This window comes from Diplotaxodon limnothrissa, linkage group LG10 (assembly GCF_057381915.1).
Source record: "Diplotaxodon limnothrissa isolate DT_005_m linkage group LG10, D_limnothrissa_male_GT1.1, whole genome shotgun sequence".
In the NCBI taxonomy this organism is placed as follows: Eukaryota; Metazoa; Chordata; class Actinopteri; order Cichliformes; family Cichlidae; genus Diplotaxodon; species Diplotaxodon limnothrissa.
The window spans coordinates 3,903,413-3,924,656 of record NC_140605.1 but is presented as its reverse complement, the minus strand read 5'-3'; the positions used below and the strand labels follow the sequence as shown (position 1 = coordinate 3,924,656).

The window sequence follows — 21,244 nt, the reverse complement described above, 5'->3', positions numbered from 1 at the left end:
GATGATATTGGGAAGGAAGAAATCCCTTTTAACAGGAAGAAACACCTGGCAGGAAGAGATCTGCTTCAGCTGGCTGGGGATTGTAGGGAGGGGATAGTTGTCATAACATCAAATATACAAGCACTTGTATAAAATGAAGAGATATGGGTATAAATTGGATTAATCCTGTTCTGTGTGTGTGGACCTGACCCAAGTGGATGATTAAAGAGTCTGATAGCGGTGGGAAGGAATGACTTCCTGTAATGTTCCCTCAGACAGCTAGGTTGAAGGAACCTAGTGCATCTTTCTTACTGCCTGTCCTAACTGCCCTGCAGGTGGGCAAAGTTGCTACTCAGAGCTGTGTACCTGAGACCATATGAATATCCACTCTCACTGACAACAGAAAAAACAATCAGCTTTCAGCTCACAAGGATTATTTACTGACATAATTTTTGAACTTTGAGCATAGATAATATGAACATTAATTATTGTAACTTTTTATACATCTCAAGAAATAGGTATAGAAAAATATACCCTGCGATTTGTTCAATGCAAACCTATTTCTATTGTCCTTATAAGATTATTCTCCAGAGTTATTCTTCTATTAAAAAAATATATATATATATGTTGTAGAAGAATCAGTTTCCCTGTTACCACTGTGAGAGAGACGAATCTTAATGCAAAGTACATCGTTCCCACTGGAGATTTTCACTATGTGACTTCTCATCATCCCAGTGAAGCTGAGTTTGAAACTGTCACGTCTGTGCAGGAAGTGGAGTATATATATATAATATTTCTCATATGTCTCCAGCATTACAGCACCAAGACTGCCTGTCCTCTGTTAATCAAAGTAACCGCAACACAAGCCGTGTTTTCTGTCTCCCATCCCAAAACAAACCAGCTCCAGTTAAACAGGTTTCACAGAAAAACGCGTCCGACTAGCGTCAGTATCTCCGCTACTTATGTATCTTGTCGCCAGTAAAGTAGTCCCTCTGAATTTTTCCCTTTACTAATTGTTTACAACTGTTCCGTTTCTATGTGGTCTGATTACTTTGTTGCTCAAAAGAAATTTAATATTAAAAATCTAGAAAATAAGAAACAATGGCTTTAAAGAGAAACTACGTCTCCCATAGTGCTCTGAGCCCTGGCCGCGTAGGTGTTTCCGGTGTCTTATAACATTTTACTTCCTTCCACACAGGCTGACACGAACAAACGAGAAAGAAGACGTCGTTAAGTTTTGAATGTTACCGCCAGTAGTCGGATTTTGAACTTAGTTTTTTGTTATTTTCTGTTGTAAAATCCGCAGTATGTGGCGAATGGTGTCGGAGGACTGAAGAATCGCTGCAAAACGTAGTCCGTAACGTGTAGGCCTCCGAAGAAAGTTTGGTCGAGGGCCTGTAAACAACATGTCCTCCGCCTCGCAGTCTTCCTCGAGACGGCAATGGTGCTACCTCTGCGACCTGCCCAAGATGCCTTGGGCTATGCTGTGGGAGTTCAGCGAAGCTGTATGCCGGGGTTGTGTCAACTACGACGGCGCAGACCGGATAGAACTCCTCATTGAAACTGCCAGGCAGCTGAAGAGCACTCACGGAGTTTTAGACGGCAGGTCCCCTGGTCCACAGCAGGGCAAACCCAGCTCTGCTGGGCCCCTTGAAGCGGGGCGGCATCACGGAGAGCGTGTAGACCGGGGGAGGGGTGAGTATGGGGCTTCTTCTCGCCTCCCCAATGGTCTGCATAGAGCTGAAGATGTAGCTTTGTCAGAGGGCAGCCGACAGAGCCCGAACACTCGTCGGGCTATGCCTGGGGTAGTTTCTAGTCTTCATAACACCATACCCCATGCCTTGATAGCTCAGGGGCTAGTAGCAACAGCTTCTCATGGGATTTTAACCCCATTAACAAGCACGAGAGCTGGGGCCGCTCCTATTGCCGTCTCAGCTGGCCCCATAATAAGCGACAGTGGCAGAAGACAGGCTGTGTCCCTGGGTATGGGACCTAGCACTTCTACTCTAGTGGGCATAGATCCGGCAGTGTGGAGGAACAGTGAAGTAATGGCTGAACTGAATGAGGTGGCTCGTAGTAGAGTGGAAGGCTGGCCTAACCGTCCCAAAGCAGTTCGGGATGTGCTGGTAGCTCTCAGCAGCTGTGTCCCCTTCAATGTGCGCTTCAGGAAAGACCATAATCTGATGGGGCGTGTTCTGGCCTTTGATGCTAGCGCTACTCCAGAGTTTGAGCTGAGGGTGTTCGCGGAGTATCCCTCTGGCTCTGGAATGATCTACTCAGGAGTTCCAGATCTGGTCAGGCAGATGTTCCGTGACTCCGCCAAAGATGCTGGTAAGGCAGTAAACTCTGGGCTGCGCTACGTGGAATATGAGAAACGGCAAGGCACCGGAGACTGGCGTGGGCTGTCTGAGCTGTTGAATGATGGTGTGCGTATGTTTAAAGAGCCTCCAATCCCAGAGGTTCTGCCACAGCCAGACCCAGTGCTGTCTTTGGCAGCTCCTGGACGCCCCGGACCAGCCAAGGGCACCACCAGGCGCCGAAAGGCTTCTCCAGGCTCTGAGAACGGAGAGAGTGAGGGAAGGGCCGAACACCCTGTGAGGGAGCCCTGGCCCCGGGGCACGTACTCAGGCATGGAACCTCTTCCTGGCATGGCTGTACCTCAAGAGGGCCCACCTCGTCTACACAACCAGCCTTCACCCATCTCAGCACTTATGGGAGTGGCAGATGGCCTGAGTTCCAGTCACATGGCCAGAGAGAGCCCCAGTATGTCCACAGCCCACTCCTCCTCAGCTGGGCGCCCCAGCAGCAGCAGCCCCTCGACTCCCTCCACCTCAGTCTCTCAGGCAGCTGTAGGGCAGGGTCTGAGCACTGGAGGACAAAGTAACAACACAAACACTGGGGAGTCTACAAGTAGCACCCCAGGCACCCTGCTTTGCTGCACCCTCTGCAGAGAGCGCCTGGAGGACACTCACTTTGTCCAGTGTCCCTCAGTCCCGCACCACAAGTTCTGCTTCCCCTGCACCCGAGGGTTCATCCGCAGCCAAGGTCAAGGAGGAGAGGTTTACTGCCCCAGCGGAGAACGCTGCCCCCTGGCCGGATCCACTGTGCCTTGGGCCTTCATGCAGGGTGAGATCTCAACCATCCTAGCTGGAGAAGGAGATGTGACAGTAAAGAAGGAGAACGACCCTTGACCCTCCATCCTTTTGGCAGTGAATGGTGAGAAAAACCTGAGAGGAGCAGGCCTCTTTGTTTTATAGCAGAACTTTATCAGCGAGTGTTAAAGCAACTATCAAAAGCAGTTAAAAATAAATAAAAATGGCAGACAAGTGCAGGCATATGGTTTCACATGTGCTTTTATTAAATAGGGTAACTGCAGCCCAAATTGTTTAACAAATGTTATATATAAACATTTGTTAAACAACTTGTGTGTTAATATTTCTTCAACACTATTCTAGAAATTAGAATATCTTTGGTGGTAGATGTCAGACAAGGTTTTTGTTTTGTTTTTTTGACCAATTTGGGAAAAAAAATAATTTGTAGGTGCTAGCTTTGCCCAGCCAATTTCTCTGATGATTTCAGTGACACTGTTGAGTTACTTTCAACTCTTCCTTGTCACGAGGGGTCACTACGCCACATGCAACCCGAAAATGTATTAGTCTCTGGCTGGAATTGAACTAAGCAAATGTGTAAACTGCTACACTAGTGATTTCAGTGTTAGAAATGGATGAAATCTCCTTATGACGACTTGATAGTTTTGCTGAAGTTGTGGCACACTCCCATCATCAGGTCTGAGGTGCTCATATGACTTGGCCAGAGCTCAGACAGAATCAAAAGTGATGGAATAATACATGACTAAAACTTTTGACTTCTGATAAGTTGTCTTTAGATGTTAGAAGGCACCAGATTTCAGTGTTAGTGTATGTTAGGCATTAGACAACCTGATGTCTCATTGGAGATTTCATGTAATCTCATGATGCTGTGAGCAGGGCTCTGTGGGGGCACACCATCTGTGGCACAACTTTGTTTCTTAAAAATTCATCTACATGAGCCTTGTAATGTTTTTAGCCTCTTTGTTCTCTTTTAGAATGATATCAGATATCTTCTTGATGTTACTGTGTGAGAATATTTTTGAATGTGGAGTTACCTGTATGTATTAGATGCATCTCAATATCAGGTCTGAGCTGTGGGACAAAGAATCCCTGTGTCACTCTACTGTTTGATATTCTTACATGGCTTTCTTCTTTTTCCACAGTGGATTAAAACACAGTGAAAGCACTTACCTATAATCTCAAGCAGAGGTCCACTTTGGCTGTAGTTCATCATGTGTGCCTCCAAGAGCCAAATAACTCTGAAGCCCAGGAGGACCACTACACAAAGACCGGTAACTCGAGACAAGACTCACTCACGAGAGGAGGGAAACGTCTGAGCATCGGGGCTGCATCGTGATCGAATCAAGTCTCGACCCAATCTCTCTCCATCCTTTTAAAAAAACAAAAAAAACCCCCAAAAAAATCTATTTATTTTTTTTTCCTAGTGTGGTAGAGGCCTCATTTCAAAAAGCCCAGGATTAAAAGCACACACTTCCCCCCCCCCCCAACAATGACAATCTGATCTTTTTTTTGTTGTTGGTTTTTGCATCCTGTCTGACACAGATGCAGGATACTTTTTACATGGTTTGACAGAATGATGCAATTCTTTAAAAACGAATGTTCAAAAAATGTTAAAACCATTGGGTCCTTAAAGCCAAGGGGAGAAAAATGTAAACCTTACAATACGTCACTTGTTATTCTCTTTATATTGTGTGTCAAAAATGTGAATTTTCTTTCAATATGGCTATGTAATTTCTATTTTTGATACAATACAAATTTCTATGTATTTGTTTATAGTGATGAGAAGACCAAAGATGGCTTCATGCTCAATGTAATTTTATTGTATTGTAGCTGTGTATGCTGTATTCACTGATAACCCTGGCATCAGTCACTAATTAGTTCTTCTATCATGCAAGTAAGCTTGTTTTGTCTATTTACTTTTTAAATTCTATGTATGGTAAAATTATTAGCATCACAATCTTCAATGGTTAACCCACATACTCATGTGATCTTAACAGGTCAATTCTACAATAAATGACAATGTAGTTAAAACTTAGTCACTTTGCCGCTTTTCTACTAATGACCGTTGGAAGCCTCAGTTGTGCATTTATATAAAACTTTATTAGATAAATATTTTTGACAGGAAAAATAGGGAAATCCCACACCAGCTCACTGGCATGATTAGAATCTTTTCCACAAACCACTATTAGCAGGGTTGTAAACAAACTGAACAATGTGTATTTACATGCACTTAGGTGACCTGGCTGCAGTAGTATGAACAGCCTGAGGGGTGTACTACGAATGAAATTCAACACGTCCAGGCTTTTGGGTACCACAATGGTGGTATTATCTGTTGGGCTGTGCTTTCTGCTTCAGGGTCTGTGGGCACACACATAGAAAAGGGGGTGTTTTATGTACCATGTGATTGTTCTTCCCCACAAAATGATCGCTGAGTGACAGAGACATTATCAGCCAATAATACAGTGGTTGTTTAAAATCTATAAAGAATATAAAAACTAAAACACTGCTGGTAATTCAGTGCATAGATGCGGTAAAAAATTTCCATTTAAGCTAATAATTATAATTGCCAAGTGTGCTCTTTGGTGCTGTTCGTTTCTAAGGTGACAGCTGGAGTTCTGGAGCTTTAAAGTGTATACATTTTAATATCAAAGTAGTGAATTGTATGTATATATATATATATATATATATACCATAAAACATGTTTTCTGAATCTCCAAATTAATACATGCGCATTCCCATGACAATGGAATGCATAGTTTATGCTTCATTGAGTGGTTTTAGTTAGGTACAACAAATCAAATCGAATCACTTTTAGAATAGAATAGAATAGAATTCAACTTTATTGTCATTGCACATGCACAGGTACAGGGCAACGAAATGCAGTTTGCATCCATCCAGAAGTGCTTTAGTGATATAGATATATTACAATATATATTAGCAATAATATAGATATGTGAGTATATTACAGAAATGGGTCTATTATGGTATGTTATAATGTACACGGTATGAAGTATGTTGTGAATATTCTATAACTATAAGTATGTACAGGCTGTAGTGAGTACAAGCTATGTACAGGATATGAACAGGATATAAATATGAAAAACTATACAGAATATGAAATAAATAACTTTACAGAATCTGGGATATACAGCTATACAGAAATGGGAACTATGCAAGTTGTAAACAGTTGTAGGATTAAAGATTATCGAATGTACAGAAAGATTATTACAGAGCTATACAGTAGTGCAGTTAAGATAAGTGAGGGTGTAGATAGTTTCTACAGAGGCTATATAAAGTGCTAGTGGTTGTGAGTGGTGGTTCAGTCCATGTTATTATTGTGTTTGAGGGTACAGTTGTCCATTGTGGGTGTGTGTATGTTCAGTCCATGAGTTTAACGTGGGTCAGATGTCAGGAGGCAGAGTTCAGGAGTCTGACAGCTGTGGGGAAGAAGCTGTTCCGGTACCTGGTGGTCTTAGTCCAGAGGCTCCTGTAGCGCCTCCCAGAGGGCAGGAGGGTGAAGAGTCCATGTGATGGGTGACTGGGGTCTTTGATGATTTTCCCAGCCCTTTTCAGACACCGCTTCCTGTAGATGTCTTTTATTGTCACATCACATGTGCAGGCACACTGGCACAGCACATGCGAGTGAAATTCTTGTGTGCGAGCCCCACAAGCAACAGAGATGTGCAAACACAACAACACAAACGAGCAAAATACAATTTGCGTATATAAAACATTTTCCAGCAGACGTTCTATATTGTGCTTAATAATACATACTGTAATATTGGCTTCCAACCCATTTCATATGGAAACTCCAAACATAACACCTTGCTGATTTAGCCAGGTAAAAAAGCCATTTATGTGACACAAAACGGAGTTTCAACATAGCTAAACCATTAACTTCACAGTACACCCCGCTGGTTACTCCAGAATTTAAGTAAATAGCAGCTGCTCTGTTACTGTTGAAAGTGGGAGGCCCGACATTCATTTCGAGATGTGCGCACTCAGCTGTAAAATGCTTTGGTGAGTCACCGGTAAACAACAGCATGAGCAGTCACAACAAATAGTTGCTGCTATTTAGCATGTTGAGAATGTGACATTAGACAGATTACACATGTCTGTCATCTTGGAAGTGATTTATGCCAGACTGCTGTTTACCCACTATTGACTCACATGACTGATCTCTGGTAACCACATTAATGCTCAGGAGTAAAAAAAGAAGTACATGTAAAAACCAAGCCAGCTTCTTGGCACTGGTAAAAATTTGCATTTGTGTCCATGAGAATAAATCACTCTGACTAGTGTGCACAGAAAATGAGAAATGTGTGTATTCATGGCAGGATCCTCTAATCTGTTACACTGTTCAGTGCAACCAGGATTCTCACTTTCATGAATAAGTCACTTTTACAGGAAATGTTGACTGCAGTCCTGCTCCTTAAGTGCATGTGAATGTTTAATAGTGATCAGCCATACAGGATAAAATGCTTGACCAAACAATTATATGTAATATTGTAAACACCACAAGCAAACCCAAAGAGCTTTAACTAATATCAAACCAAAATGTGTTTAGCTGTAAACATACTTTTACAAAGACAGTGGTATAAACCTATATTCATTTACATGCAGTTATTCATTTCATTCATACAACTGAAGAAAAGACAGAAGTGGTGAGCATGATCACGGTGCATATCAGTGCTTCAGATGGGACACCCGCCGTCTACCAGGGCCTCCTGGGCTGCCTTCAGGGTCTCCCGCTTCACACACTTCCAGTAGCCAGAGATGCCATTTTGAGGCTGCACCTGAGGGCAAGACACTGTGCATCACACCAACGGTTCTGGGAGACGAGCATTAGCATGCAGCCTAGGAGTGATATGTAAAATATCTATTGCTAATAAACAATTTGTATTTTTGCCATGATTAAAGTCAAATGATGGCAGTTGTTTCTACAGTACATGTAATCCCAGGGACACCAATTAGGATGTAAATATATGACATGTTGAGCAGTGTGCCCACTACTTTAACTCGCTTTGGTTAGCTAATTAAGGGGTGGATGTAGCTCAGGAGATAGAGCAGGTCCTCTACTGATCGGGAGGTTGGAGGTTCGATCCCTGGCTCCCCCAGTCTGTGTGCCGAATATCCTTGGGCATCCATCGGTGTGTGAATGATAGTTAGTAAGCACTTAAAAGCATAGAAGACAGTGCTTGTGTAAATGTGACATGTTGTATAGAGTGCAATAAGAATCAGTTTATGTAAGGAAAATAAATACAACTCTTAGTTAAATGAGACACACTCATGTCTGCTAAAAATAAAAGTTGACCTAGGCTGGCCAGAAGAGCTGGAATGCTCCACCGTCTCCTCGGCTGTCTGTACAACAGTGAAGCCAGAATATTTTGAAAGCAGATCCTGCAGTTAATCGACTTAAGCACCATTTCACACGATGCTTTATTCAGTAGATTTATGGCCGGCTCAATAAAAGTAAAAAAAATGATTAATGATGATCCTTAAAACAGCAATAGAAAATGAAGCTTACTAACTGAATTTTACAGAAGCCTGAACGGAATTAGATCAGTAACATAGCTCATCATCTGGATTCAGAAAGCTTGTAAATCTACGTTTTTCATGCGAGGCAGCAACTGGACGAGAATCAGATTTTCTTACAGCAGCGCGACGTTCAGAGTTCGACAGTGGAGTTAACAGACTGCTGCTGAAAATTCAAAACATTTTAGCAGGTTATGCTTCTAATGAACATTTGCAGATGTATGCCACTATTGTTTTAGTTGATCGTTTCCAGGAATGGTCGGATGATTTGTCGCTATAAATTCTGGGACGGCAAGTAAGCACTGAAGCGCCTTGGTTAGTATTCAGAGAATTCAAACACTTCTTCTTATGGCTGCACAGATACGTCAGCGTCACTTCACTCCTTAAACAAAATGAACAACTGGAACAGACCCTGAGATGGATGGACCTTGGCAACCAAAAGCTAACAGTCCAGTCTAATATGTTCATGTGCCCTTTTTAAATAAACTTGTGTAAGTAAGTAGTTCTTAGTGATAGACAATGTTGCACATGGATGACATGAGTTAACAATGTGCCTTAGTGTTTGTGTACTTCAGTGTGATCTACACTACAGTTAGAGGAGCACTGACGATCTTTGATAAGTGTCTTATATCTGTACCCACACATCAGGCTTTTACAGTTTTATATTTAACACATGGAGGTGAGAGAGGCATTCACTTCACTTAAACATGGTGACAAAGTAGAAAAGTCAGTGTTTTATGGACACAAAACAGTCTAAGAAGATGGGGAGAGTACCTTTAGACCCCGCAGTACTCGGTCATTCATCACACCAATGAACTCCTTGTGGCTCAGGCAGTTGTCTCCATCTACGTCGAAAAGCTTAAACACTGTGTCCAGCACGTTCTCGGAGAGTTCGTGGCCTGTGGCAATCGTCACAGCTCGCTTGAACTGGGCTGTAGGGAGAAGAAAAAAAAAAAAAAAAATCTATGTCTGGAAGATTGGAAGAAAACTACAGACTGATCTAACCGACAGAGAAACCGTACCCATGCCCACAGGACGGTTGGCTTCTGTGACCATTTTCATTGAGAAGGCAAAATCTTCCAGGTTGTTGGTGAACAGGCAGAAGGCTTTGAACTCATCGAATGCGATACTCTACAAAAGAAAACATGACAGCTGACTTTCAGGCCACAACAAATCCTATTCTGACGGCACCGAGTGGAGGAAGCGTGCTTGTACCTGACCCGCAGGTATCTTCTTCCTCATGTTTTCCCAGTAGACTTCATTGTCTTCTTCGTTGGTGTAGTGTAGCAGCCATTCTGCAAAGTCTTCCCTCCGCATGGTGTCCATACCTTTGGAAAACTGCAGAAACTCCATCTCCTGGACTTCAGCCTGTAGGTCCTCCATGAACCTGAACAACAAAGACTAATTACAAAGAAGGCTGACCCACCAGTGTTCTCCTGCTGAGGTTTGCCAGCGACACAGGTGAAGACCACACAGTGAAGTCCAACATTTTTATATTCAAATGAAAGGAAAAAAGAAAAGAAAAAGAAAACAACTATATAAAAAGGTGAAATTCCACAAAAAGTAACAGTGGAGTGATAAAGTAAAGACAAATTCAGCACAGTGAGGTCTTCTGGTATCCTCAGCCTCAAGTACAGCTACATAAAGTTAGGTAATCATAATTGCTACATCCTTATTCCATTAGGGATTGGCTGGCCTGTCACAGCACCTTTCTAGTTATGGACCACTCAAAGCACAGACTACAGTGGAGTCACAGTGGACCGGTCAAGTAAAGAGAAACTGAAAAGGTCAACAGGGAAAACCCCACAAAATACACAGATTTATATCAGAACATCAGTGGCTTAGTAGCACATCTGGCTCATAATTAATCAAAATTCACAGGTGATTGTAATGTGTGAAGTATAGATTCTTTTGGTCATTTGGTTGGCTGTATTTCACAACCATATAAAAGTATCTGAGTTAGTCAGAAGTAACATGACAACATGCCAGAAAGGTCCAGACAGACTTGGTACCGGGCTGTGAGACTTGAGGCTCGGGCGTGAAATTTATGGTTTTCAGTGTTTTTTATCGTTAACTCTGTTTCCCTGGGTCTTTTCCCGTGTTGGAGCTGTGTGTCTTATTTTGAAAGAAATATTTACGCGTCACCATAGCGACCAGAGAGCATTAAGGGGCAGAGATGAGGATGTTACTCTCGATGTTATTGGCACATTTCAGGAGGACGCTGCTCATGAAGTTACACAATTACACAGTGAATTCACGTTTATTATTATATTTACAAAATACCACTGTTTTTGTCTCAGTCATATTATTTTATTTTGTTGTATTTATCCGTGACACCTTAAAGGCCGGTCCGTGAAAATATTGTCTGACATTAAACCGGTTTGTGGTGCAAAAAAGGTTGGGGACCGCTGGTTTAGACAACTCAAAATGTGATGTCCACATATGTGGACACCAGGTCCTAGGAGGTTAACACATAAGATTTATCACCATGAAGAATCTTAATAAGTGGAAGAAGATGGGTAGCTGGATAAGGAATCTTCTGTTAACCATTGAATATTGTTCAGAAGTTAGAATTTGGTCAGTTTAAGTAAGGCAAGGCAAGGCAAGTTTATTTGTATAGCACAATTCAACAACAAGGTGATTCAAAGTGCTTTACAGAGACATTAGAAACAAGAACAAATAAAAAGCATGATTTAAAATTGAATAAAACAAGCAAATAAACTAACTAACTAATTAACAAACAAACAAACAAACAAACAAACAAACAACAGTATATAAAATCAAAACAGATAAAATCAGAACAGTAGATAAAATCAGTAGTTAAATGTAAGTTTTGAAATTTAAGCTTAAAGTGTGGATTTGGTGCTTTATTCAAATGCAGCTGAGAACAGGTGAGTCTTCAACCTGGATTTAAATAAACTGAGTGTTTCAGCTGATCTGAGGCTTTCTGGGAGTTTGTTCCAGATATAAGGAGCATAAAAGCTGAATGCAGCTTCTCCGTGTCTGGTTCTGACTCTGGGAACTGATAAAAGACCGGATCCAGATGACCTGAGGGATCTGGATGGTTCATACTGGGTCAGGAGGTCATTGATGTATTTTGGTCCTAAACCATTCAGAGCTTTATAGGCCAGCATCAGAACTTTAAAGTCTATCCTCTGACGGACAGGCAGCCAGTGTAAGGACCTCAGAGCTGGACTGATGTGGTCCACTTTTTTGGACTTAGTGAGGACTCGAGCAGCAGAGTTCTGAATGAGCTGTAGTTGTCTGACTGATTTTTTAGGTAGACCTGTAAAGATGCTGTTACAGTAATCAAGCCTACTAAAGATGAATGCATGGACTAGTTTTTCCAGGTCCTGTTGAGACATCAGATCTTTTATCCTTGATATATTCTTGAGGTGATAGTAAGCTGACTTTGTTATTGTCTTAATGTGTTTTTCTAAGTTTAGGTCTGCATCCATCACTACACCCACATTTCTCGCCTGGTTTGTGGTTTTTAGATGTATAGATTGAAGTTCTCTGGTGACCTGTAATCGTTTTTCTTTGGCGCCAAAGACTATTACCTCAGTTTTGTTTTTGTTTAGCTGGAGAAAATTGTGGCACAACCAGTCATTGATTTCCTCAATGCATTTACCAAGAGCCTGTACAGGGCCTCGGTCTCCTGGTGACATTGTGATATATATTTGTGTGTCATCTGCATAGCTGTGATAGTTTATTTTGTTGTTGTTTATAATCTGTGCCAGTGGGAGCATGTAGATGTTAAACAGAAGGGGTCCCAAGATGGAACCTTGGGGAACTCCACATGTGATACTTGTCTGCTCAGATGTGAAGTTACCTATTGATACAAAGTATTTCCTGTTTTCTACGTATGTTTTGAACCAGTTTAGTACAGTTCCTGAAAGACCTGCCCAGTTCTCCAGTCGTTTGAGTAATATGTTGTGGTCAACTGTATCAAATGCTGCACTGAGATCCAGTAAAACTAGGACTGACATTTTTCCACTGTCTGTGTTCAGACATATGTCATTAAACACTTTGGTCAGAGCGGTTTCAGTGCTGTGGTTCTGTCTAAAACCTGACTGGAAGGCATCGTAGCAATTATTCTGTTTTAAGAAGTAACTGAGCTGTTGAGAAACTGCTTTTTCAATGATCTTACTTAAAAACGGGAGATTTGAGATCGGCCTGTAGTTGTTCATTTGTGTCTTGTCAAGATTGTCCTTTTTCAGTATAGGTTTGATTACAGCAGTTTTTAGTGATTCTGGAAACACACCTGATAATAAAGAAAAGTTGACGATCTGTAACAGGTCTGACTCTAAAGTCTTTGAGACCTTTTTGAAAAAACTTGTTGGCAGGACATCTAAACAGCAGGAGGAGGAGTTCAGTTGACCTAAGATGTCCTCCAGGTCTTTGCTGTTAATAGGTTGAAACTGTTTCATGGTGTTTAAACAGTTTTTTGGTGGACACAGTACATATCCTGGATCTGCTGTTGATGTACCAATTGCTTGTCTAATTTTTTGGATTTTTTCAGTGAAGAATTTGGCAAAGTCATTGCAGGCCATGGTCGAATGAAGTTCAGCTGCCACTGACACAGGAGGGTTTGTTAGCCTGTCAACTGTAGAAAATAAGACCCGAGCATTATGTAGTATGCATTAGAGTTGTACTATGAAAATGACAAATATGATCTTGACCCCAGTTTGAATGAAGACCCATGAGGTAATCACTGTTAGCACGTGTCACTAAAATCTGATCAAAAGCTATCGGAGAAGCAAAAATTCTTATGAACTGCGAATAGATGGAAAGATGACGACTATCTCGCTATGGTATGAGCTCAACACTCCTTTGGCTGGATGAGTTAAATTGGGCAGAAAGAATGTGTGCTCCTGAAACACGTGGAGAACTTAAGTTTCTTTCTCTCTCCTTTTTTTTTAAGAAAGCAGTTCAAGCCTAATATGAGCTTTACTGTTCTTTTCCTTGCCTTTGCCTAACGACATGTTCAAACAGTATTTCTACATGCAAAGGATTTAGGGAGCGTCTACATCCCTTACAGGTGAGATTCAAATATTGACAATGTCTGAGATTTCAAAAAGACAGAAATGTTACATTGTAAAATTTGTATACAGAGCTGCTACTTATGAAAAAGAAAATGTCATGTGCTCTGTAGTACATGACTGTGATTATTAGGGGGTATCCCTACCGGCAGAAGTCCTTATACTGCAACTTGTTGTCCCCTTTCCTTCCAAAGAAGTAGGCCTGTAGTGTTGTGTTCACACCTTCTCCTTCTTCTGTGGTTTTCTGGGTAACATGCAGACAGTGTTCAACAACATCATGTGTGTTAACATTCAAAGTGAAGTGGCAGAAATGACACCATAATACTGATGAAAACCCCCAAAACAAAACATGCTAATGTTTGAGGTAGAACTAGAGTAATATACAAAGTGTGTCAAGAAGAGTCATCTGATTTCATAGTGTTTTGGTGAGAATGGAAGCACATACTGTTGGAAAGACAGGATTTGTGAGTATCACATAGCTGTACACATTTGACGTGTTTGAATATTGAATGGACATATGCCGTGCATCCAGAGGGAAACACATTGAGCACTTGTGAAAATTATAAGTTTTGCATGTAAAAGTGTAAAATCAACCATGTATTTTAAAATTTTCTGCAAACTTTTGAAAACAGATTATTCTTTCTGGTCCTCGGCCAGTGTTATCAGCCTGTATGTTTTCAACTAGCCCATCAACCAATGAACACTCACCTCTGTAGTATCTATCGGGGCTCGCAGTTTAGTTTTTCCCATGATTTTCTTGAGCTTCAGCAACAAAAAGAAGAAATAAATTAAATTTAAGTTAACCAGTTAATCAAAATAACTAGTTGTACTGAAAATGTTTGGCTGTCCAAGTGTGAGCAACATCCTACATTATCAAACAGACAATACAAAAAACAAACAAATAAAAAACAGCATGTTTGAAAAGGGGTTTCTCTTTACAACAGTCACAAGACAAGTCCAAACAAATATAAAGCTGTGGTACAGTTCACTTATCAAGTTAGAGATGTGGCTTTCATGTAATCACATGATAGAAACCAGAGCAGATGAGAATCCATGCACTTCTACTTTTCACTAAATGCCTTTGGCTTGTTCACCAAGTCATAACATGAAACTATAACAAGGTGAAGGACGTGCCAACATGCAGTCTAAAACAAAAGCCCATCGTTCTAAGCCTGAGCGCTACACAAATCTTCTCTGTCTGGTTGAAAAGTCAAAGAAAAAAAAAAAAAAAGTCAGATGACTTTAAATAAATCCACTAAACTCAAGCAGCGACAGATAAAATACAAGACTCGAGCAGCTACAGCTCTCCCTCACCTTCACGTGGTGCCTTGGTTCATACTTACAACTGCAGGAGTTGTAGCACATGAGGAAGCGTTAAAAGTGGCGACAGTTTGAAATTAAGTGCACACAGATATTTAGAACAAATATTCCTGTATAATAAGTCCGCCCATGAATTTACTGCTTCATTATGATCTGTTATAATCTACTTCTGCTTTTATTGTCAACACATCCTAACACATCACAGCTCTTACTTTCAAAAACTCCTTTTTGTCCACATGCTCGTTGCCATCAATGTCGAGCATTTTGAAGGCTATATCAAATCCAGTGCGCGGCTCTGCAATAACAATGTAGGGCAGTTATGTAGTTATGTCATGTAGACAAAGAGTATCAGAAATAAACAGTCCAGAATGGAGTGAACCAGTCAGCACAATATCTCCTGCAGGAGCTTGGACTATTGGAGAGACTTACTGGTCAGGATGGACAGCAGGAACAGATACTCTGTGTAGGATATCAAACCTGTGAGAGATAAAATACACTGTGCTGCATTTCAGAGAACAAACAGGGGGACACACTGACAAAGAGGATTATCATTAAACATGAAAAGGTGGATTGTTGATGGTCTGCTGACAGGTTAAAGCGGACCTCTCATTTTCTTTATATTTTGCAAGGAAAATGGGAAATAGGCCATTTACTGAAACGTGCAAACATGCAAGCAAATGCAGAACATAAGATGAAACCAGAGTTTGTAGACATTGTAACCTTAATGCCCGGGATTACTTCTGATTGGATCTCGTCTCTCCAGAACATTTACATCTCGTTTTTAATCATAGACAACACATTTTATCACTGTGCATTCATTTTTATCTAGTTATCGTCCTGTTGTCATCAGGAAAAACAGTCAGTGAAATGAACACCACGGCTGACATGCAGCCCCAAAACGTGACAAATCCTCCAAAACGCCTGAGGTTTTTAATAGATGCATCAATTTTGAAATCCTACGCCTTGTTCTTGAGTTATTGCATTCACACACTCATGACAATGCCCCATCACTCTTTTACAGCTGAGGGTAAAAACGTTTCTCTAAAAATTATCAGCTACGAGCCCTGGACTGAAAATGACTGACAAAAGCAGCCAATGTCCAAAGAAAACCTTTTGAAAGACTTCTGAAAAACCTGGAGAACTACTGCTCAACAACACCTTTAAAAAATGATAAAAGGAGCTGGTGATCATTCTGGTGTTATAGTGAATAGAGAAATTGGGGGGAGGATTTAAACAGATGATCCACCTGACAATTAAAAGGTATGGCATTGCAGTCCCCTTTGAGAACTTACCTTTGTCTCCCAAGTTTCTGAAGAGATCATTACCAGCACGAGCTTTAGAGGCAGCCACCAGCATACCGTTCACATCCTGCCGGGATAAAACGAACCATTAGCCTAAAGAAAAGTCTGCATGTGCAGGTTACACACTGCTAGGAAGTTAATGTACCTGTTTGGTTAAAATTTTCTTTTGCAGCTTTCCTGCAAAAACCAGAGAAGATGTGTTGATAACAGAACAGCACAAAATTATTCAATAACAGGCACGAGGCAAGCCGCGCACGTGAAGTTGTTCCATGCACACAACAAACTACTCTGTTTTGCTTTGTGGGAACATGGAGGTTCCTCTTCCCAGTCAGAACTGCACTCAGTCTTCTCGTACTGCTGCACGGCCACTGATCTGAAATGTTTGGGAGGTCTGTCTGGGTTTGGATACATACAGATGGTCTAGTCCAGTCTTACTGACACATGAAAGCACTGTACACCATAGGCCACACTCACCCATCCCCACACACACAGCATTTTTTTTATTAGTTAAACACAGTAAACATGAGCAGTTTAAGTTTCACTATATTCGCATTAGAAAGATTCACAAAATAAGGGCACTGTTCTTTGACATACATGACACATAGTGGGGATGAAAAAGTATTTAGCAAAGTTAAATCTACCATTTGACCTGGCAAATTACATCCTATATATATTTAGTTAAGAAAGAACAGGGATGTAGATTATGGAAGGCTTTGAGCTGTTTAACATGTTGTACGCTGTATGAGCTGCTTACGATCAACTTTCTCCAGCATCACAGAGAATAGGAAGTCTCTGGGGGTCATGTAGGGCTCCTCTTCATGGACGACTGAGGCAAACTGGATGAAGCGGATTTTCCTTGCAGACATCTGGGGAGCTGCATCTTCCTGCAACAGCACAAGGAGCACAAACACCAATGTAAGCTACAGAACACATGTTCGACAGCACCTCCCTTTATATGTTTAATGATTAAATGGACAAATGAGTGGTTAGTTAAAAATTAATTTTATTAAATTATATCTAATAAGTCAGACGAACAGATTCACTGTGTATAAGTACAAACAGTTTCAGTGAGCACCGCTAGGGGGCACTAATTGACACTATGAATTTGGACGGTCTTTTTGTAGATATCCAACTAACATTATTGTGTCGCTTGTACTTGTAATTACGAAACATCGTACTTTAAAGGAACACAGACAGGTATATGAGCGGTACTGTTCGTTTGCGGTGAATTTTGACGACAGAAACTTTCTGAAGTGTCTACTTACTTTTTCTTCCTTAGCATAAACGGCGAAGGGCAGAGTCCTGTTGTTTACATGATACCGGTAATAACAGACAACCCCGGTGCCAATTACAGAGGCCACAATGCCGCGACCGACAGTACGGTACTGTGCGAAGGTTTTCAGAGATCGAGGGCTCCTCAAGACACCCCTCAGGAGAGCGGTAACTTTCCCCCAGCTGGCCATTTCCAGGAAGCTAACTCGCTAGCTGGCTAAACTGCGTTCGTCTTAGCAAAGCGAGGCCACGCCCCCTCTCCAGCCGTGATAGGTAAGGACTAGATGACGTGAAGCCGTCAGCGCCGGATTGTAGAGTTCACCTTTTTAGAAGAACACTTTTGAGAAAATATTATATATAATTGTAAAAGACACTTCATCTGGATTGTTTACAGAGCTGTGGCAACACATAGAAAAAGTAGCTTATGCCTAATATTATTTTAAAAAGTCAGATAAACAAGCTTAAAAATCTCGAAATAGCCTTTATTGAGTTTTTAAAATAACCGAATATGCATTTTTATTTCAAAAGTAAACAAAAAATAATCAAACATATAACATGTCTCAGTTTTTGGGGCCTCAGGTCCAACATTCAGATTATATAAACTCTATACTGGCCCATGATTGGCCAAAGCCCTGCTGGTACATCAGATATATATATATATATATATATATATATATATATATATATATATATATATATATATATATATATATATATATATATATATATATATATATGTGTAGAGAGAGAGATTCCAAGGCCTGAAGGCTGCCTGTCACAGGCTGTATATCACCCAGGTACAGACCGAAGAGGAAGGAGTGGAGCAAAGGTCAAGATCCATTTAATTTAACCACTCCTCATTCCTAGACTATAATGTCACAGAGGGCATGTTCTCTGGTGAAACTAGACTACCTGAAACAGTGTCTGCTGAATCGTTACTGTAGTCTTGTTTTGGTTTAAAATACAATTGCATTGTAATAATATATAAGAGAAAAGATGCATTGTTTTAGTGCAATTTATCAAACAGAGTCAATATGTATCAAGTATCTTAGAACAAGAAGAGGTCCAGGATTTATTTTTGAAAGCAATCATCAAATCTGTGTCAGAATTCCAGAAAAGATTATCGGGAACATATTAATGCGCCGTGAAGATCTATAAAAAATGTGTTCACACCTACAGAGGGGGAAAAAAGACAATAGCAAAATGAAGGGATGAACAGATTTTATGAGACAAAACCACATTTCATATTTTCACAGATACATACTGGCAGATGTAGCTTTACATTCTTCAAATATACATCGAATTGTGCAGATTTTGTGCCGCACTGTGTGCATGGATGTCTTTAGAACAGATCCTGCATCACTGCTGCTCTTTCTCACCGTGCACAGGGCTGCACTTGAGTGCCCCAAAAAATTGCACAAACCTTTATTTTTACTCACATTAATTATTCACATCTGTCCAATTTTTTTGATGCACCGTATGCTGCTTGGATAGGAGAACTTTAGTTGGTTGCTCTAAGAAAAAGCCAAGAATACAGTATACATCTTTTGTTGTTGTTGGTACTCTGGTTACTGTGTGTACAGAAGGAGATGTAAAGCATTTGGATGACTTCTCAGTATGGATACAGTCTGGAGCCCTTCAGCAACGATTCCTTCTTGCAGCAAAGTGTCAGTATGAAGGCTCCTGCAGCTCATTCCCATGAGGAGCGCAGTACACTCAAAGACTAACCCTATGTTTAATGAAGGTTTCGGCCATGTTTACATAATCCATAAATACTTTATTGTATGTTACTGTTATATGCAAATTACAACCACCACATTTGTTACACAACCTTAGAAGGCTTCAGCATGGAGAATATGAAGTTGTTACTGCTGCTGCTACCTTGTGACGATAATGCTCTGGCTTTTCAGCTCAACTCTGAGAAGAAAGACGGTAATAAACCACTCGTTTATCTTGTAGTTGAAATCAGTGTGTGGTGTCAGTGGGTGTGTGCAGGTATGCGTGTGTCCACATCAATTCCACGTCAAGTTTTGCATCAGCAAGTTTGGAGGTTTATTTAATGTCATAGCAGCAAGTTTTAATGTAAGGTAACAAAGACATACACACATGTAAGACCATCAATCAATGAAGGAAACAGATTTTTGCACATTTTTTTTCTCTTCAGTCACGTTTATGCTGCCTATTTAGTTCGTTGACTGCTGTAACATAGTGGAAAATACCCCCCCACCCCCCTCCCCCTATGTGTTTCATAAAAGTAATGGGAAGCAAACATTTCAAATGCACATGGTAAGGCAGGCTAAGTATCTGCCACGAATCAGAACAATCACAGCCACATGAAAATACCAAAGCATCTAATTAGATGACTGAGAATATGTATTGCAACGGCAGACGAGTGTCAGGTCAAACAAAACATTATTCATGATTAAAGGACCAACTGTTTCCCGCTGTTCCAGCAGATTTCATGACATGGCACTTATGTAAAAGCAAACAGTGTGTGACAAATAAAAAACAAAAGAACATTCACATTGTAGCAAAACTTCTCTGTTCGCAATCTTGTAATGTGAAAGTGGACTTTTGGTGTTTTCAGAAAGGAAGACTGTTAAGAAGTCATTTTACACAACTGAAGAAGTGCAATTCGACAGTATGGAAAAACTTTGTGTTGCGAGTCATTCTCACAGCACAAATTTCAGGAGATTCGCAGTTTCTCATTAGCTCCAAAATAAGCACTGTAAAGACTATTTGGACCTATGTGTGGAAAAATAACTCACATATACGACAAACGAGCACTATTTTATAAAACAAAATAATCACTGTGATGACAAAATACTTTTATTCCCTGAGCAGCAGGTAGTGAACTGCCCAGGCTAGTTGATCCTGTTGTGTGTGTAATCCATAAACTGAGCACACCTCCCACAGTAACACTGGCTACTCAATCAGCTAATATTACATGGGGCAACTCTTCAGTCTGATATAATAAATATATGCATATAAAAATACAACAAGCATACCTACAGTACACCTGCTGCTCTTCCCCAGTACAACGTATTTAATACATCTAGATACTGGTGTACTTGTATATACACTGTGATAATTAATAGTGACTCCTAATTTGCATAATTTGTATTTAAATGTAATAAACATTAATATATGAGTGATGACTGATTTTATTTGTGGATTAATACAAATGTTTTAATTTTTACCGATTCAGAGTATGGTTTTATTAGAGCACAGGTTTTATTGGTATACATACAAAGATAGGTCTATACACTTCATGACTTACATGTAACTCGTCTTTGACAAATAGATTCCAATTGCTTTGAAGGTCAAACGAAGGACAAAGGGCACAGAGAGGTCTCGTCTCTCACACACCTGCTCAGGTTTTGACATTATGGGGAGGGGGGTACCTGAAATCAGTACATTCTGTGGAAAAGAAATAGCAGTGATACAGTACAAACAGCAGCAGGGCCATTTGGCTTCTTCCTCTCATGCTTACTGCAGAGAGAACACAACTCTGCTTTTTCAAACAACCCTCGGGATTTTGAGAAGTCGTCTATGACAGCAAATACAACCCACCCACCCGCTCACATTAGATTATTGCAATTTCAGTGCTGCCTGATTTATGCCAAGAACACAGAAATAAAGGCAAGTTTAACAGGTGCACTAAGACTATTTCATGCAATGTTCT

At 40.7% G+C, this 21,244-nt stretch overlaps 2 protein-coding genes across 2 annotated transcripts; one reads left to right on the top strand and one right to left on the bottom strand.

Moving 5' to 3' along the window:
* Positions 1–1,178: 1,178 nt before the first annotated feature.
* Positions 1,179–4,946, top strand: LOC146623746 (interferon regulatory factor 2-binding protein 1-like). The gene is made up of 2 exons (XM_085363325.1): positions 1,179–3,195; positions 4,232–4,946. The coding sequence occupies exon 1, from the start codon at positions 1,386–1,388 to the stop codon at positions 3,168–3,170; it is 1,785 nt and encodes a 594-aa protein (XP_085219451.1). The 5' UTR covers positions 1,179–1,385; the 3' UTR covers positions 3,171–3,195; positions 4,232–4,946.
* Positions 4,947–6,622: 1,676 nt separating this feature from the next.
* micu2 (mitochondrial calcium uptake 2) lies at positions 6,623–17,800 on the bottom strand. Its single transcript, XM_085363324.1, has 12 exons — positions 17,553–17,800; positions 17,042–17,171; positions 16,433–16,464; positions 16,279–16,354; positions 15,416–15,463; positions 15,199–15,281; positions 14,375–14,428; positions 13,813–13,910; positions 9,840–10,011; positions 9,647–9,755; positions 9,399–9,556; positions 6,623–7,885 (listed from the first exon to the last, which is right to left on the bottom strand). The coding sequence occupies exons 1-12, from the start codon at positions 17,748–17,750 to the stop codon at positions 7,784–7,786; spliced, it is 1,260 nt and encodes a 419-aa protein (XP_085219450.1). The 5' UTR covers positions 17,751–17,800; the 3' UTR covers positions 6,623–7,783.
* Positions 17,801–21,244: the final 3,444 nt, after the last annotated feature.

Coding starts and splice junctions, on each gene's coding strand:
- micu2 (XM_085363324.1), bottom strand. CDS start 17,750: ATGGCCAGCTGGGGGAAAGTTACCGCTCTCCTGAGGGGTGTCTTGAGG. Junction 15,282..15,415: donor CCTGCTGTCCATCCTGACCA/GTAAGTCTCTCC, acceptor TTGTTATTGCAG/AGCCGCGCACTGGATTTGAT. Junction 10,012..13,812: donor CAGTATAAGGACTTCTGCCG/GTAGGGATACCC, acceptor TTTGTTGTTCAG/GTTCATGGAGGACCTACAGG.
- LOC146623746 (XM_085363325.1), top strand. CDS start 1,386: ATGTCCTCCGCCTCGCAGTCTTCCTCGAGACGGCAATGGTGCTACCTC.